Genomic DNA, 18,042 nt, shown 5'->3' with positions numbered 1-18,042 from the left:
GGAAGGAAAAGGTATTTGTAAGCCACTTTCGGACTTCTTTGAGTCGTGAAAAGCGGGTTTCAAAAATCCAGCTCTTCTTTACTGATACAGCGGTTCTAACGGAGCAGTCATATCGGGGCTCTCTCAGCCTCGCCTCCCTCACAGGGAGTCTGTTGTGGGGAGAGGAAAGGGAAGGCGAGTGGAAGCCGCTTTGAGACCCCTTTGTGTAGAGAAAAGCGGCATATAAGAACCAACTCTTCCTCCTCCTCCTCCTCCTCGATAACTCTCCTTTCTTATTCATAGGGACTCCAAATTCAGCGCAGGGCAGCTTCCCGGGCTGATATGGGAAGGAGGCAGGACCCCCCCTTTCTGCCCCCATGTCCACAACTACCAGACAAGCTCCCCCCCCCCCCATTTCCTCTTGTTCCTCACATCTTCCACATCCGTCCCGCACTCTTCCAGGAAGGATCTCAGCAGCATTGATGCAGCCTGAGAGATGAGTCTGTCTCCGTGAATCAGGTTGCTGGTGGTTTTGAGAACCAGTTCTGTGAGCTGACCGGGGCTGAGGTGCTCCCCGAAAGCCTGACACAGAGAGAAAGCAGAACGAGGGTTTTCCTTGGACCTGCTGCTCACCCCGGCTGTTCATGGTGACACCGAGCGGGAAGGAAAACTGCAAGAGCAACGAGACCAAGCAGGAGCCCTGCAGCACCCTGAGGGGGAACTAACTTTGGTCCAGCCGTCCTGGACAAGAGAGGATTTTGCCAGAGGCCCACTGGCCTTTGCAGGAGCCACCCACAGATAAAGGGGGGCAGATTCACATAGTTGCCTCTCCAGTATAGCAGCTTCAATATGTGATCTGAATCTTAGATTCCGGTCCAGTAACTGGCTCTCTCTCACATATCCAATAAGCTGTGACTCTTGAAGTCTCCAGGGAAGGCCAAACTGGCTCTCCAGATGTCCATGGACTACAACTCCCATGAACCCCTGCGCGGGAATTTCAGTCCATGGACATCTGGAGAGCCACAGTTTGGCCACGCCATAGACCCAGAAAATCTGGTTCATTCCTAAGGTACTACTGGACTTGAATCGACCTCTTCTACAGCAGAACAACATGGCAACGCTCCTGGAATGATTGGAACAGCCAAATCTGAAGGTTTTTCAGGGCTGTAGCATGGAGGTCCCTAGGAATGAATGACCTCCAAAATTCCTATAGTAATAGTAGGCAGGAGTTCTGGCCCTGCTGGTGGACCTCCCGAAAGCCCCTGGGTTCTGGCCCCTGTGAGACCCCGAGTGTTGGACTGACTCGTCCCCTGGCCTGATCCAACAAGGGCTTCTCTTTTGTTATTCCCGGCCGCGGCTAGCCTGGTCTCATGAGACCTCGGAAACTCAAGAGGGTCCGCTTTGGCTAACACGTGGATGGGAGACCACAAAGAAGAATTCCAGGGTGGCGAAGCAGAGGCGGGGAAACTACCTGTGAATTTTGGGCTCTGGAAATCCTGTGGGGGGCCAAAAGCTGGCTACACAAACTGCACCTTCAAAGAATTCACCTGGACATTCAAACTGCGCATGTCTGGGGGAAGTTCCTCTAGCACTCTCTTCCAGAGATGGACTTTCCCCAGACATGCTCAGTTTGAATGGCTTCCCATGGGTGTCCTGCTAAAAACGCAGCCCAGAAAGTTTCCAAACCCAAAGGGAAATCTGCCACGTGGCCTTCTGGAGTGTGGTTTTAGGGGGACACCCATGGGAGTCAACTGGAAAGATGGCGGGAGAAGAAAAGGCCTGGGAGGGAGATTATTTTTAGGATGATTCTGTTAGTATTATTAAATGTATAGTCTGTCTTCCTCCTGGGACTCAAGGCGGATGACATGATCATACCCCATAAAAGCCCCGCCCCATTAAAGCCCAAGGTGGCTAAAAAGACCCTCCTACCACCCCACAGTCATCAAACCAAGGGTTCACCCGAGAGGACAGAGGACTCTGACCTTCGGCGGTCTCGGGAAGTACCTGGGCCACTTTAGAGGCGTCGTTATGAAAGACGGAAGGGCCGGAAATGAAAAGGTCTTCTCGCTCCCATTTCACGATATTCCCCTTCTTGTTCTTGGGTCTCTTGTCCATCTCCTTAACTAATCAGAATGTTTCGGGAGGGAAAAGTCAGCGTTAGTTTCTTCCCCATCCGCCGGCTGTTCCCCACTTCAGGCAGCCCGCCTGGGCCCCATCTGCACACGCTAGATCAGTGGTCCCCAACCTTTTTATCACCGGGGACCACTCAACGCCGGGGACCACTCACCGGGGACCACTCAACGCCTTTTACTGAGGCCCGGTGGGGGGGGGTAGTTTACTCCTCTACTCTCAACCACTGCCCTAACGCTCTCTGATCGCTATGGTAATGTTTAAACATCCCTTCAAAATAAGATACAGACACGCCACAACAATGAACATAAGGAACATTTTCTTGTCATGGAAATCTTAACACATGACAATGACAAATCAATGGTTACCCTGAGCTTGTTTCTCTGCAACGAGATAGTCCCATCTGGGAGTGATGGGAGACAAGGACACCCGAAGTGTGTTGTAATGTAAAGGGCCGGGGGGGGGGAAGGGTGGGGGGGGGAGAAGGTGTCCCTCGGGGCCACCTCCAATTAGTCGAAGGACCACATGTGGTCATCCGCTAGATGATGCGCTTTCAATGCCCTTTCGAAGAATCCAGCTGCAAAAGCGCACTGAAAGTGCATTATCCAGTGTGTGCAGAATGGGCCACTGGTCCCTACTGCCGCTTTTGCATTATATCTTGCCGTTTCCACACTGTGGGTGCCCTGAGGAGGGGGGGGAGACCCTACCTTAGAAAAGAAGCCCTGAAAGGCCAATTTATTTCCTCGGGGAGGGGGTTAATGGGATATAAATAGCAGGTATTTGGGGATTTGGGACTTTACTTGGTTGGGTTTCAGTTGTGAAGAACACCCCCGAAGGCAGAGATGGAATTCAGGGAGATTGGAACATGCTGGAAAGAGGGCCAGTGAGAACGGAGGAGTGCAGAGTTCTCCCTTTGGGTCCCAAAAAGGGAGCCAAGCACTCTGGGTGGGAGAGACACTTCAGGGAAGCAGGGTGTGTGAATGAGATCTAGGGGCACTTGGGGACGGGAAGCTAAAGGCGAGCAGACAGGGTGATGCGGCGGTAAAGGAGGCAAAGGCAGCCTTGGGCTGTATGAAAAGAGGCATCCCATCAAAATCGCAGGATGTCCGAGTCCCACCGTACATCCCACATTGATTAGACTGCTCCTGGAATCCCATGTCCAGTTCTGGAGGCCCCACTCCAGAAAGGACGTGGACAAAATGGAGACGGTGAAGAGGAGATGGCCAAGCCAAGTGAGGAAAGGTCTGGGGAAGAGGAGGTGGAGAGGGGACAGGACGGCTCGCTTAAAGTATCTCAAAGGTTGTCATTTGGAGGAGGGCAGGGAACAGTTGATGGCAGAGGATAGGACCCACAGTCATAGATTTAAACTATGGGTAGAAAGGTACAGGCTACAGATCAGGGAATCTTTCTTTACAGTCTGAGTACTTCAGCAGTGGGATGGGCTGCCTGAGGAGGTGGGAGCTCCCCCTCATTGGCTGTCTTCAAGCAGCGGCTGGACAGATCCTTCTCCTGGATGCTTAAGGCTGATCCTGCACTGAGCAGGGGGTGGGATTAGGTGGCCTGCATGGCCCCTCCCCACTCAAGGATTCTAGGAGTCTAGTTCAGCAGTGGGATGGGCTGCCTAAGGAGGTGGGGAGCTCCCCCTCATTGGCCGTCTTCAAGCAGCGGCTGGACAGATCCTTCTCCTGGATGCTTAAGGCTGATCCTGCACTGAGCAGGGGGTGGGATTAGGTGGCCTGCATGGCCCCTTCCCACTCTAGGATTCTAGGAGTCTAGTTCAGCAGTGGGATGGGCTGCCTAAGGAGGTGGGGAGCTCCCCTCACTGGCAGCCTTGCATTGAGTGGGGGGTGGGACTAGATGGCCTGCATGACCCCTTCCCACTTTAGGATTCTAGGAGTCTAGTTCAGTAGTGGAAGGGGCTGCCTAAGCAGGTGGGGATCTCCCCCTTCCTGGTTGTCTTCAAGCAGTGACTGGACAGATCCTTATCCCGGATGCTTGGGGCTGATCCAACTCTATGATACTACGCTGCAATGATTTTACAATTACAATTCCTTAGCTGCCCTGAGGAATTGGGAAAAGGAGATCTTTTAATATATATTAAAAGCCTTGAAAGGCCATATATGTATATATATGAATTGGGAGGGGGCTTCATCACACGCCTGGTCCTTGCCGCTGGCCCTCCCTCCGGAGGAGCTGGTGGGCCGCTGTGTGAGCCAGGATGCTGGACTGGATGGGCCACTGGCCTGATCCAGGAAGGCTCTGCTCATGTTTTGACGAGTCAGCAGCTAAAAGAGTAGAAAGAAGGTGCAGCAGGACAGGAGAAAGTTGAGGGACAAAATCCAGGATAATGTGGCGACCCTCTGCTGATGGTTGCCAACTCCAGAGGGGGAAAGTCCTGGGGATCCCCTTCTAAAATCTCACCCCCGCCCCCCCAGGTTCCACCTCCAAACCTAAACAAAATTCCCAATCCATAAACTGGCAACCCTAGACTTGACTGTGACTCTCTCTTCTGCAATACTGAGGCCGTTTTGCCAGCAACCAAGTCTCAGATCCAGATGTTCGACTGCAGGCCAACGCGGCCCCCCTATCAAGCAGGGCTCCTCGCCCTTCCTAAGCCCGTGGGCACCTCTGGAATCCTTCCCCAAGAGTATGGGCTCAGCCACAGCATGGCTGCCTCAGGGGGCGGAGCCAGGCACAAAAAGGCAGGGAATGAGGTTAGGCATCTCTAAGAAGAAGCTAACTAGCATCTTGGGCTGAGGGGGAGGTTGCTGCTGAAGCGACTTTTTAAGAAGTCTGCACAACCTACCAAATTCCCAGGGGCCAATCAGAAGCCCAGTTGGACTACTGGGCCACGAGCCCTTGGTGGGCGCCCGGTAGACTGCTCTCAGGGTGCCCACAAAAACCACGCTGGGGGTCCGTGCTCTGAAACCACAGGCATGGGTCAGGCGATCCCTTGTGTCCAATTGCAAGGAGATGAGTCCCATCCCACCTGCCCTGTCTCTGAATCTGAACTTAGTTCCTGGCCAAGAGACCATGTTTTTTAGTTTTGACCCCTGGACAGGGAGGGGGAGGCACCTGAGTTTGCGTTGGGTACGTAGGGCTGCCTGCTTTCAGCTTGGTCATTTTGAGAGCTCGTAAAGAATACACCTTCTTGATGGTCTTGCTCACTAAGTTGGATCTGACCTCACAGTCCAGCACAGGCTTCAGGAGACTGCAAATAAAACAGACAGTGGTGGAGGTGGGGGTGGAGAAACATTAGGACCCCACCAAGGATGCACACACCTTCCCCCTACAGTCGATTCAACAGGATCTGCTCTGAATGTTTTATTCTCACACAGCAGAGCAGATGCCAAGTCTGAGGGGTCCCAGTTAAAGAGAAGAAGAATAAGAATAAGAAGTAGAGATGATTTTAAATATCCACGACCCCAAGGAGTCCCGAAGTGGGACCGTTCCCTTCCTCTCCCACAACAGACACCCTGGGAGGTTGGTGAGGCTGAGAGTCCTCTGACAGGACTGCTCTGCGGAAACAGCCCTAAGAGAGCTGTGTTGGGATGGCAATCAGCAAGTAATTTGGTGAAGTCAGCCCTGTGGGGCTGTTGTTCAGCAGTGTAAGCAGCTCACTAGTGACACCTAATGATCACTGTGAGGTTGCAGGGAATTCTGAGCCATGTGCTCTGTTTAATCTGAGCTACCCCACCCACTTCCTCCTTTTTGAGGAAGAGAAGGTCAGGTGCTTTGCAGAAGCAAGCAAGGAGCATCCATGAAGGATCTGCTGATGTGAGGCACCCATAGAGGCAACTACTTTTTGCAACTACTCTTAAGAAGAAGAAGAAGAAGAAGAAGAAGAAGAAGAAGAAGAAGAAGAAGAAGAAGAAGAAGAAGAAGAAGAAGAAGAAGAAGAAGAAGAAGAAGAAGAAGGGAATGTTTGAATCCCCCAAACCACCACTGACAACCTGAGGAGCAGGAAGAAACCTGCAGGTTGTACACACTTCCGGCTTCTCCGCCACCTTGTCGGGAAGGGAAAAGCCATGATGAGATGGCAGAATAATGCGGGAGGGGTCTCCCATCAGCAAGCGGTCAAGTGTGCAGTTTACAATCGCACTTTTACAAGCAGGAGGTGGCACGAATTGTCCACCTCTATGCAGAAATGGTCATGGTTTGGGTCTTGCTTCTGCCCGCCAGCCTCGGAGGGCACCTGATACTTCTCACTTGGGTGGACAAGGGCTGCCATCACAGGAAGTGTCTGCCTTGAAGTGGGCACCTGGGGACCCTACCTGAAGCTCTTCTGCCCTCAAACTACATCCTTTCCTTAGTCCCCTTTGGGTTGTTCCTCCCCCCTTCTCTTCACAACGGATGCCTGGCATTTCTCCGACTGCAAGGCACAAGGAGCCTGGCCAGGAGAGCTAAGGAGAAGGAAACCTTGGGTACATACGTAAGGGAGCCAATGGTGGTCAGAGCAAGGTGGAGGATCGGGAAGCACACTGACTCCTGGGGCTCTTCTTCGATGATTTCCTGCAGTGGAAAAACACACAGACAGAGGGTCACTTCCAAGTGATGCTTTTAGGCAGGGGTGGCCCAACTGTGGCTCTCCAGATGTCCATGGACTCCAATTCTGGAAAGGTTCCCACAGAGGATGCCAGACAAAGCCTGGGATTCCGCTCCAGTCCCTCCACTCCCCAGATCCTGCCCTCCGCAGGCCCCATTCCCATTTTTCCACACAGAGGTGGCAGCCCTTCACCAGGGGAACGACCCAGAGTTTATACGGAGACCAATCTCAGCTAGAATGGCCAGACCCTCCAGTGGAAGGGGGGGTCCCTCGCCACCAGGCCCCACTGGCCAACACCAGTGATCTGACTAGGAGGGGGACCTTACCCAGAAAAGACTGGGGTCCGGTCAATATTGCAGCAGTGCATCTATGTCACTACCCAAAGAGACCTCATCCCGTTGGGGACGGCACATCCGGTGTGACCCAGAAGTGACGCCATGAGGTCAGTGGTGGTGAGGTGGCACTCTGGCTTTCGGACGAAAGCTTTAGGGTAGAAGTCAAATGGACCACACAGTCTTTGCCCAAAGACCAGAGCGTTGCCCTGCCATCGGTTCATGACTCTTCCGGGTCACCTCGAAAGGGATGGAGGAACGTCATTGCAATGTGGGCGGAGCTTTCCTAGGATGGAGGCGGGAATATCAGCCGGATGTTGGGAGGAGCTTCTGAGCAACGCAGGCTGCTCATGGGGAATTCGCTTCTCCAGACGTGTGGGCTCTCCCTCCTGGGAGGGAAACGGAAGCAGATTACCGGATTATCGCTCGGGGATCCTGTAGGTCATCCTGCATAGTGCAGGGGGGTGGACTGGGTGGTCTTTAGGCCCCCTTCCAGGTATATCATTCCACAGTTTCTTTTTCCCATGGAGTCATAAACAATTATGGGGCCACCTTTGCGTGTGTGTTTGGAGAAATAATACACCCAGAAGGCCCCACAGCCTTTCTTCTCTTGGCCCCTCCGGCAGGGTCAGTTCAAGGCCTTTCAAAGTCTACCTGAGCCCACACTAGCATTGCCAACCTCCAGGTACTGGCTGGAGATCTTCTAGGAATACTGCTGTTCTCCAGGCATCAGAGCTCAGATCACGTGGTGAAAAGGGCCACTGGGGAAGGTGGGCTCTGTGATGCCCCTCCCTGCCCCAATCCGCAGCCTCCCCAGGTCTCCAGGGATTTCCTGGCCCAGAGGGGGCCACTCTAGCCTGCATACCATTCAAGCCCCTGCGGCAAAGCCACAGGGGGGCATGGCTGTACGGAGGCCAGCCTCCAGGTGGGACCTGGGGATCCCCTGTGATTGCAGTTAATCTCTGGGCAACAGACACCAGATCCCCTGGAGAAGACGGCTGCCCCGGAGGGTGGACTTCACCAAAGCTCCTCCCCAAACCCCGCCCCATGCAGGCTCCTCCCCCAAGGTCTCCAAGTTTTCCCCAACCCCTCTTGAGTGCTCTATCCGAGGAGCCTTTGCAGATATTCTGTGACGATATCTATTTGACTTGTGTCCCGCAATTTGCTTCCCATATAGCGATATAGAGGGATCTGGTAAGGGTCAGAAAAGGGCTCCGTTAGTCAAACAGAGACATCATCCGCAGAACTGGGAGGTGATGACGAGGGAGACGTCTTGAAACCGCCTTCGGAAATCCAGGGATGAGTGACTCTTTGCTCTGCTGGGCCTCAAGGGAGTCAGAGGGCTCTGCAGCCTCCCTGACGTGGACCTCAGGAGGACCTTCCTGTCTCTAGGCGGTGGCTGGAGAGCTCCCAGAATTACGGCTGATCTCCAGAGATCGGTTTTCCTGGAGAAAATGGCTGCTCTAGAGGGCGGGCTCTGCAGAATGCCACTCCCCTGAGGTCCCTCCCCTCGCCCTGCCCTCCCCAGGCTCTGCCCCCAAACCTCAGGGATTCCCCAACCTGGAGCGGGCAGCCTTAGGCCTTGCCCTTGACACAAACCTCCGCCTTCTTCTGCAGGTGGCTCCGAATGGTCTCCAACATGTCTCTCACTTCGAGCTTTTCCACTGCCTCTCGGACGCTTGTGCCCCGTGGCAGGATCTTGCTGCCCCAGATCTTGCTGCCCCAGACATCCCTTAGGTCAGGGAAGGAGGAAGCCACCACGCCTCTCACAACGGATCTGCGGGGTCTAACTTGGCTTGGGAAACCCATTTGTTTTTTGTTTGACTTGTTGAGAGCTGGAATCAGAGCTCAGAGGAGCCTGGACCATCTCTCTTTCTCATGCCCGAGATTTCACTGGACTCCGCTAAGTCTTGCAGTCACCAGGCAGGGCCAGCAGCCAGCCCAGGGCGATGACTGATTCACACACCATCTTTTCAGGGGCTTCTCTCTGATGCTTCAAGAGCATCTCCAAAAGCAAAGTGTGTGAATGGAAGGGGAGGGGATGGGGCTCAGTGGCAGAGCATCTATTTGGCAGGCAGAAGGTCCCAAGTTCAGTCCCCGGCATCTCCAGTTAAGGGCCAGGGGGTGGGCGAGGGGAAAGGCCACCACGTCAGTCCCTGGAGATCAGCTGCCCATGGAGGAGACAACACTGACTTCGAGGGTCCAAGGGTCTAATTCAGTAGAAGAAGAAGAAGAAGAAGAAGAAGAAGAAGAAGAAGAAGAAGAAGAAGAAGAAGAAGAACAAGAGGTGGGTTTTGTATCCCACTTTTCTCCACGCAAAGGAGTCTCAAAGCGGCTTCCAATCTCCTTCCCTTCCTCTCCCCACAACAGACACCCTGTGAGGGAAGGGAGGCCGAGAGAGCACTTTGAGGCGACTAGCCCGAGGTCACCCAGCTGGCTGCATGTGGAGGAGGAGGGGGAGCGGGGGATCAAACCCGCTTCTCCAGATGACAGGCCGCTCCCCTTGACCGCACCACCACGCTGGCTCTCGGCAGCCTCTGCCCAAGCACGCAACTGCCCTGAGACAAGCCCAGACCAGCTGGCGACTCCTGGGCCCGGCCGGTACCTGGCAGCGCTGCAGAGATTCCCAGAGCTTGCGAGGCTCTCCTGCTCCCTGCGGCGGTGGTGCTGTTCCTGACGGCCTTCACAGGCAGCTTTGGCCATGGGGTGGACTCCTTGGTCGTATCTGCCTGGCTTGTCCCAGCGGTGGTTTGGGGCAGTCGGCGCTGCGTCAGGAGGGGCAGCATGAGAGGAGGCGTCGGTGTCGGCTTCTGGTCCTCGGAGGACGCTGCCGGCTTGGTCAGAGGCGGGAGGTGCTCGGCATTCCTCCGGCCAGCTGGCTCTTGAGATCTGGCTTGGTGAGGGAGGCTTCGGCCTTGCCGATGGTCGGTTTTCTCACCCGAGGTGTTTGCATCGTTCTCAAGGCTCCTCCTTTTGAGCAGTTTGTCCTTTTTAGACACGGAACTCATCCTGCAATGGAGACATTTAGGGACTTTTTCCAAACTAACCAAACACAGTCAAGGAGACACGGGAGTTTACTCCATCCTCGTTTCCCTCTCTTGATTGGCCTGCTGCTTTAGGATTTTGCCTCCGTTCGGCATGTTTGCTCCCCCTAGAGGCTGATTCAATATTACATCAGTATATGCCTGGCATACTGTGAGTTCCCCTGAGCTGTAGGAAGGGGCAGCACATAAAAGGAATTATTATGAGCGATGTGGAACATCTAATGGAAATGGAAGTCTAGGGACATGACGTCCATAGTCCTGCCCCCGGGGACCTCGGCAGTGGCAGGACCGCGGCAGTGGCGCCTGAACACCGAGGTGCACTCATTGCTCTGGGGTCGTGGCTGCCGCTGCCAGTCCTCTGAGGCCGCTCCCACCCTGTGGAGAGTGCGGGAAGCCTCAGGAGACTGGCAGGGGTGGGGCCAGCCTAACACGACACGACAGCAGGTAAAGAGAGGGGGTGGGGGTGGGGGAGGGGGCAGGGATTCTTGTCCTTAATGTGGAAATTCTACAGAAGCGGCGAGAATAATTGTCTGTGGATTAAAAAAAATAATAATAATAATAGAAGGAGAAGAAGAGTTGTTTTTTATTCCCCACGTTTCTCTCCCCAATGGAGTCTCAAAGCAGTTATAGTTGCCTTCTCTTCACCTGTGGGGGAGGTGATGCTGAGAGAGCTCTTAGAGAAGTGCTTTGTGAAAACAGACCAATCAGGACTGTGACTAGCTCAAGGTCATCCAGCTAGCTGCATGCAGAGGAGCAGGGAGTCACGCCTGGCTCTCCAGATTAGAAGCCACGGCTCTGAACCACTATACCAAGCTGGCTCTTAACAAGAACACCAAGAAGAATATTGCCGTTCAGATTTTTATGCTGGACCTAAAGGAATGTAAGATCAAATCAACCAGGAACAGGAGAAAGAAATCTGCAGAACAGGAAATAAAGATTCCTTGCCAAGAGGTGTAGAGGCCGAAGTCTGTAGACCTGACTTGTTGTCTCGAGAGGTCTGCTGCCTCCCTGGTGCACGCTTTAAGGATGTGACGGAACGGCTGGACAGGCTCATCAAGCCCACAGATCATTACCCCTTCCTTCTTATCCATGTAGGAACAAGTAATACTGCCCAGCAGAGCATGGAACATATTAAGAAAGACTCTGTGGATCTGGGGGGAAAGGTAAAGGGCCTGGGAGCACAGGTTGTGTTTTCATCAGTCCTTCCTGCAAGTGGCCAAGGCAGAGGAAGGCAGAGAAAAATCATGCAAACAAATGACTGGCTACGTCAACGGTGTTGACGGGAACAATCTGGATTTCTGGATCATGGTCAACGAAGTCAATACGAGGGGCTACTGTCAGGAGACGGCGTGCACCTCACAAGGGGCGGGGAAAGTATTTTGGGGAGAACCCTTGCACACCTGGGGAAGAGGGCTTTAAACTAGACAAAAAGGGGAGCGAGACGTATATTCAGAACTTGGTGTGAAGGCAAGATCTGAAGACCTCAAAGTCAGGGGCGCCGCGGGAAAGCAAGCGGTGGCGGTGACGTCCCTCGGCAAAAGACTACCCCCTCCCCGGGCTCCTCCACCCCCAAATCCAGGAATATCCTAACATGCTGTTTATTTATTTATTCTTTGATTTATAAACCACCGCTCTCAAAGGCTTTTGGGTGTTTACAATAAAACAGTAAAACCACACTACCTTTAAAATCCCCAATTCATTATGCTTTAGGATGCTTTGGGCTGATCCCGCGCTGAGCAGGGGGGTTGGACTAGATGGCCTCCATGGGCCCTTCCCACTCTAGGATTCTAGGATTCCAAAAGACGGCTATTCCTTGGAGTTGACTCCCCGTCTCCCCCCCCCCCATCCAGCTAGCATTCCGGAGCCCTTTCCTTAGGAGCGAGGGTCCTGATCTCGCCGGCTCTAGGGGACCCCCTGATGATCATTCCGGGACCTCAACCCGGCCTCAACCATATGCCTGGAGGAAGAGCTCCGTCTTGCAGGCCCTGCGGAAGGCTGATAACTGCGGCAGGGCCCTTAGCTCTTCCGGGAACTCGTTCCACCAGGCCGGGGCCGGGGCCGAAAAAGCCCTGGCCCTGGTTGAGGCCAGGTTCATGTCCCCGGTGAATGTCCCTGGGACCACCAGCAGATTCATACACACAGAGCGGGCAAAGTAAAGAGAAGCATTTCTCAAAGTAAAGAGAAGCATTTCGGCGGTTTTGACAGTAACTGTTCATGTCCAGGCAAGAGAGGGACCCACAAGGAAGGGGAAATCTCGTTTCCTCCCCTGCTCTTCCCACCCACCCATTCCCTCTCCTCCTGCCCTCTCCTTTCCACCATTTCCAACCTCCTTCTTGTTCCCCCCAGGGTTATCAGCTCTGGGGGCAGGATTTGGGAGGGGAGGGACTTCACTGGGCTTCCGAGGCCACACAGTCCCCCTTCCAGGTGCCTGTTTTCTCCTGGGGGACTGGTCCCTATTGTCTGGAGACGAGCTGGAATCCTGGGGGATCCGCAGACCCCACCCGGAGGTTGGCATCCCTAGTTCCTCCCTCCCCCACTCAGCATGCCTTCCTTCCCCCAGGCTGATTACTCCCCCCCCCCGGCTTCCTTGTTTCCCTCCCCACCTGCTGGCTTGGTTCACTCACTCCCTTAAGGGATCTCTCTCAAAGTCTAGGGTTCCCAACTCCAGCTTTCGAGACTCCTGGAGATTTGGGGGCAGAGCATGGGAAGGACAGGGTGTGGGGAAGGGGTATGGTGCCCTAGAGTCGACCTTCCAGGAAATCCAAATGTGTAGTGTGCATGATGCAGAGGTATCTTCCTGGGGCATCGGAGGAGATGGGTAGTCAGCATAGGTAGATTAAGAACCTTCTTAATATTTTCCATATAATCTCCTCCTGTCCTGATTGGCTCTTTGGAGACTTCCTGCTCCTTTGGGCGTATGTCCTCCCTGCTTGCCTCCTGAATAAACTGAATGAACACTGGACGGAACAGTTAGAGCGTTAGGACTCTCTCTGTCTCTCCCTTTCCACACCAGGTTTTTCTCTTCTCAATAAAAGGATTTTATTCGTTCAATCCCCATGGCAGCTCACCTCTCTTTGCATATTTAGACTCTGCCAACACCAACACAGCCGTTTCCTGCAAGGGAACTGGTCCCTGTGGTCTGGAGCCCAACTAACCCCCTGCAGTGCTTGCCACTAGTTGATGTTGGGTGCCATTTCGGGATCCCTCTGGACTGGCCACCCTAAAGGTCACCCAGACTTTTCTTCCCCCCAGGACACCCGTGCATGTGCAAAGGGCAGAGTTAGCGTTTTGGGTTTTGTTTGAGTGCCCCTGATTAATTTTTTTTAATTTAAATCCTACAAGCTAGGCTCCAGCAATATGTGGACCGAGAAGTTCCAGAAGTACAGGCAGGATTTCGAAGAGGCAGAGGAACTAGAGATCAAATTGCCAACATACGCTGGGTCATGGAGAAAGCTAGGGAGTTCCAGAAGAGCATCTAGTTCTGCTTCATTGACTATGCTAAAGCCTTTGATTGTGTGGAGCACAACAAATTGTGGCAAGTTCTTAAAGAGATGGGAATACCAGAGCATCTTATTTGTCTCTTGCGAAACCTATATGCAGGTCAAAAAGCAACACTGAGAACCGAGCATGGAATCACTGACATTCAAAATTGAGAAAGGAGTTCAGCAAGGCTGTATACTGTCACCTTGCCTATTTAACATGTATGCAGAGCACATCATGAGAAAGGCGGGGTTAGCTGAGTCACACATTGGGATCAAGATTGCAGGGAGAAATATCAACAACCTCAGATATGCAGATGATATCACTCTAATGGCAGAAAGCACAGAGGAATTAAAGAGCCTGTTGATGCGGGTGAAGGAGGAGAGTGCAAAAGTTGCCTTGAAACTCAACATCAAGAAAATGAAGATCATGACATCCAGCCCTCTCAATTCCTGGCAAATAGATGGGGAAGAAATGGAGATAGTGAAACATTTTATTTTCCTGGGCTCCAAGATCACTGCAGATGGGGACTGCAGCAAAGAAGTTAAAAGGTGCTTACTACTGGGGAGGAAAGCTATGGCAAATCTAGACAGCATCCTAAAAAGCAGAGACATCACCCTGCCAACAAAAGTGCTTCTAGTCAAGGCTATGGTATTCCCAGTTGCAATGTATGGCTGCGAAAGTTGGACCATAAGGAAGGCCGAGCGTCAAAGAATTGAGGCTTTTGAACTCTGGTGCTGGAGAAGACTATTCTTGTGGGTCCCTTGAACTGCAAGGTGAACAAACCAGTCAGTCCTAGAGGAGATCATCCCTGACTGCTCCTTAGAAGGCCAGATCCTGAAGATGAAACTTAAATACTTTGGCCACCTCATGAGAAGGAAGGACACCCTGGAGAAGAGCCTGATGCTGGGAGTGATTGAGGGCAAAAGTAGAAGGGGACGACAGAGAATGAGGTGGCTGGATGGAGTCACTGAAGCAGTATGTGCAAACTTAAATGGATTGTGGGGAATGGTAGAGGATAGGAAGGCCTGGAGGATCATTGTCCATGGGGTCGCGATGGGTCGAGCACAACTTCCCAACAACAAATATACACGATTTAGGAGTATTTTATTATAGAATAGAACACTTAATGATTTCAGGATTATATCCTTTTCAGGTATTGAAGCAGAGTATAGCTTTATTGATTTATGTATAATTTCTTTCAATATTAAAAGGTACTAATTTTGAACATTTATGTCAAAGAACAACCACTGAGGAAAATCCCCTTTGAAAACGGGAGATATCTGAAACCCGTTCTGGTTGGATGCTACAATAAACCTACATAATAAAAAGAGACGTTTTAACTTTTCTTTATCCTGTATCAGTTCTGTTAATGTTGTCAGTAGCCTTCGGATGGGTTTTTTTCTCTCTTTGTGTGAGGCACTGCCCAATGAGGATGTGCTTAGCGATTGGGCCCTGCCTCTGACAGGTCACGCCCACTCAGGACTTTGGCCCAAACAGAGCCATTGGCCGGGCTGTTGCAATCCAGCAAGGAGGGTCTGCGAAAAGCTTGTTTATGTAATTATGTAATTTTACAGGAAAAAAATGTGAAAAAACATTTCTACATCCCATTGCCTTTCCCAACCATGTCAATTTTACCCCCACAGGTCTAACACTTCCAAAAAACCAACCGAATGCCCACCTGGAACAATATATAAAGCTACCCAAACCGTAGAATGGGTCAAGTATAAATTGTTTTGTAGATGTATCTGTATTAAGGATAAGGAGAAGCTATGAAATCCTCTTGTAATTTTTTTTTTTTTGTACATCTTTAAGGCAAAGTCCTACTTTCTTTTCCCTTCATTAGAGTATTGATACAGGGCCAAAACTCATACTGTTCTACAAGAAATGTTTAATGTTAAGCATCTAACTTAAACCTAGAAATATGTGTCAGGATAGCTCTTAGATTGTATCAAGCAGTTAACGTGAGGTCTACGATCTCACTAGGTTGATTATTAACAACTTCTCTTTTGTATATCTAAATAGGCCTTTCTTTTTAAATGTAGTGGAAATGTGGATGGCTCTTAGACTTAGCTTTGGGCAAAAGTTTATATCATTGTGTAGTTAATGTGGGGTCGTACATTTTCAAATGATTATATTTTATATTTTACTGTTCTTTGTATTCATAACTCGTATTTTATTCTATATTTCTACCTTTATGAAAATAAAAAAAAAATCCCCATCGCAAAAAATATATATATATATGAAGCTACCCGCACCATAAACAGGGTACTTAGCTGTACGAAAATCCGTATTAATTTACCAGTTTTTACAAGGGAAAAAATGTGAAAAATTTTTTTCTACATCCCATTTGCTTTTCCAGCCATATCAATTTTTCTCCCACAGGTCTAACACTTCCGAAAAACCAACAGAATGCCCACCTGAACCGTAGACAGGGTACTTAACCATACAAAAATACCTATGATTCAGGTATTCAAGCAGGAGGGGACTGTGTCTGATGCCACAGAGTCTGCCCTCCAAGGCAGCCGTTTTCTCCGGGGGAACGGATCTCTGTATTCTGGAGATGACTGTAATTCCAGGGGATCCCCAGGTCCCACCTGGAGCTGGCATCCCTGGCTGAGAGCCCCTGCACCCAGATCCAGCGCAAGGACTGTGCCCAGCCGGCATAAGGATTCCTTTCTTCCCAGGTTTCCCCTTGCCCCGGCTGCCATTTTAGACCCTTGGAAACTATATTCTCAGGTCTTGCTGGGATTGCCAATCTCCTGGAGATCTCCCAAAGTGCCAGGTTCACACAGATCGTGTCCCCTGAGCAGCACGGCTGCTTGGCATGGTGGGCTTCAGGAGAGCTGAAAGGAATGACTCCTTGTTTGGCTCAGGCAAGGAACGGCCGGCAAAAAAATAAAACTGACTCCTTATTTAGCAAGCGTTAGATTTCATTAGTGGTGCCACACCCAGTGTGGACACGTGACTTCTAGGGGCGTGACAGGGAGGCCTTTTGACTTCACTTCCGGGGTTACTAGGAAAAGGCTGAGGAGGCCGCATTACACTCGTGGCCCATCCTTCTCCCAGAGAAGTCAGCACATGGGGGGGGGGGTGTGTGTGTGGAGGGGGTGCTCCCTCAGGTGGTCAAAAATGGAACTGACTGAGGGACTTAGCCAGGAATGCCCCTGAGCAAGAAGGAAGGGATTGAGGGGAGAGGCAAAAGGCACCAGGAAAGAAAGAGTAGCACCTGGGATTCAACCGCAATGGCACTTTCGCTGCCCGACAAGCCAGCCCCGTGAGGCGGGCTGCTGTTCTTGCTCTGTTCAGGGTTGATTCCATAGTTCCATGACCCTGTTCTCCTTCCAGCACTCTGGGTCGTGCAATGGGACCACGAGGTGAGAGTGTCTACCGCCGCCCTCCATGCCATTGAACAGATATTACTACAGTAGGGACATCAATTCAGCCGCCACCTTGTCCGTCATGAGAACATAAAGGTAAAGGTATCCCCTGTGCAAGCACCGAGTCACGTCTGACCCTTGGGGTGACACCCTCTAGCGTTTTCATGGCAGACTCAATAGGGCAGACCCTCACAGCCAGCCAGAGCAGGGAACACAGGAGGGAAGCAGAAAACTTCGGAAGAAGGAGGGGGGGGGGCAGACAGACGCAGACACTCACAGCCACCCAGAGCAGAGAACACAGGAGGGAAAGAGAGAACTTCACGAGTTCTCCACTCCCCAACCACAAACCACCCACAAACAACACTGCGCACTCAATGCTGCAACCCTTCGCTCTCCGAAGACACATCACTAGGGGGGGGGGGGACTCGCCCCAGGAGCGCTTTGAGGCAATACCACTTGCACAAACACCCAGCCATCAACAGTACTCTCTAATCTACACTTTCTAGCACCCATTGTATTTAAACGTACAACGGGCTTTAAAACTAGTATTAATATAATAAATAAATGAATCATGTATAAGCACAGTTCTGGGGTGGATTTGCACTCAGAAGCATGGTGTGCATGTGTAACCCATGTCATTTTTGTTTTAATAATTTCCATCCATTTAGGATTTAGGCCTAGGAAGCCAAAGGATACTGAGCATGAGCAGTAAGTAAGTTGCTCATATATTAGTGCAAAAGCCCCACCCCTCAGTCAGTCTGGCCCTGCAGCAGGAGAGAGAAGGCCCAGAGCTTGACTGAGGGAACTGCTCATTCTTTTGCAGGCCCAAGCCAGGGAGTGAGTCCCTGAGCAGCAGCAGCAGCAGCAGCAGCAAATCAACTCCTGAAGTGGAAGATCAGAAGCAGCAGCCAGGCACTTCTATAATTTCAAGTTGGACTTTCTCCTTCCAGTGTGTTAGGATTGGTTCTGTGCTGAGTGCCCTTTTTGAAGGACACTGAAGATTTTGTTCCCGTTAATGTTGCTATGCTCATAGCCATTGTGATTTTGTTATATATCTAGTTTTACAGTTCTGGGGTTGATGATAAATATTGTTATAGTTAAATTTATTCAATGCCTGAAATGGTTTCTTTTCTTTTGAAGTAATTTCTCAT

The 18,042-nt window shown here is 51.5% G+C and overlaps 1 protein-coding gene across 5 annotated transcripts in view; it reads right to left on the bottom strand.

Annotated features, from left to right (window-relative positions):
* Positions 1-18,042, bottom strand: part of LOC143829130 (maestro heat-like repeat-containing protein family member 7) — an 80,268-nt gene that overhangs the window by 48,038 nt on the left and 14,188 nt on the right. For 4 of the 5 annotated variants that reach the window (XM_077319515.1, XM_077319516.1, XM_077319517.1 and 1 more), the window contains 5 exons: positions 9,593-9,996; positions 6,542-6,621; positions 5,185-5,320; positions 1,984-2,097; positions 412-561 (listed from right to left, as the gene is read on the bottom strand). In XM_077319515.1, the coding sequence (XP_077175630.1) occupies positions 412-561; positions 1,984-2,097; positions 5,185-5,232 (312 nt within the window). In that variant the 5' untranslated portion in view covers positions 5,233-5,320; positions 6,542-6,621; positions 9,593-9,996. Of the gene's footprint in view, positions 1-411; positions 562-1,983; positions 2,103-5,184; positions 5,321-6,541; positions 6,622-9,592; positions 9,997-18,042 lie in introns of all 5 variants that reach the window. The other variant, XM_077319519.1, reaches the window with a different exon arrangement.

The sequence above is a fragment of the Paroedura picta genome, chromosome 2, assembly GCF_049243985.1.
Source record: "Paroedura picta isolate Pp20150507F chromosome 2, Ppicta_v3.0, whole genome shotgun sequence".
In the NCBI taxonomy this organism is placed as follows: Eukaryota; Metazoa; Chordata; class Lepidosauria; order Squamata; family Gekkonidae; genus Paroedura; species Paroedura picta.
The sequence above is the reverse complement of the archived record's forward strand: the minus strand, read 5'-3'. Positions and strand labels throughout refer to the sequence as shown.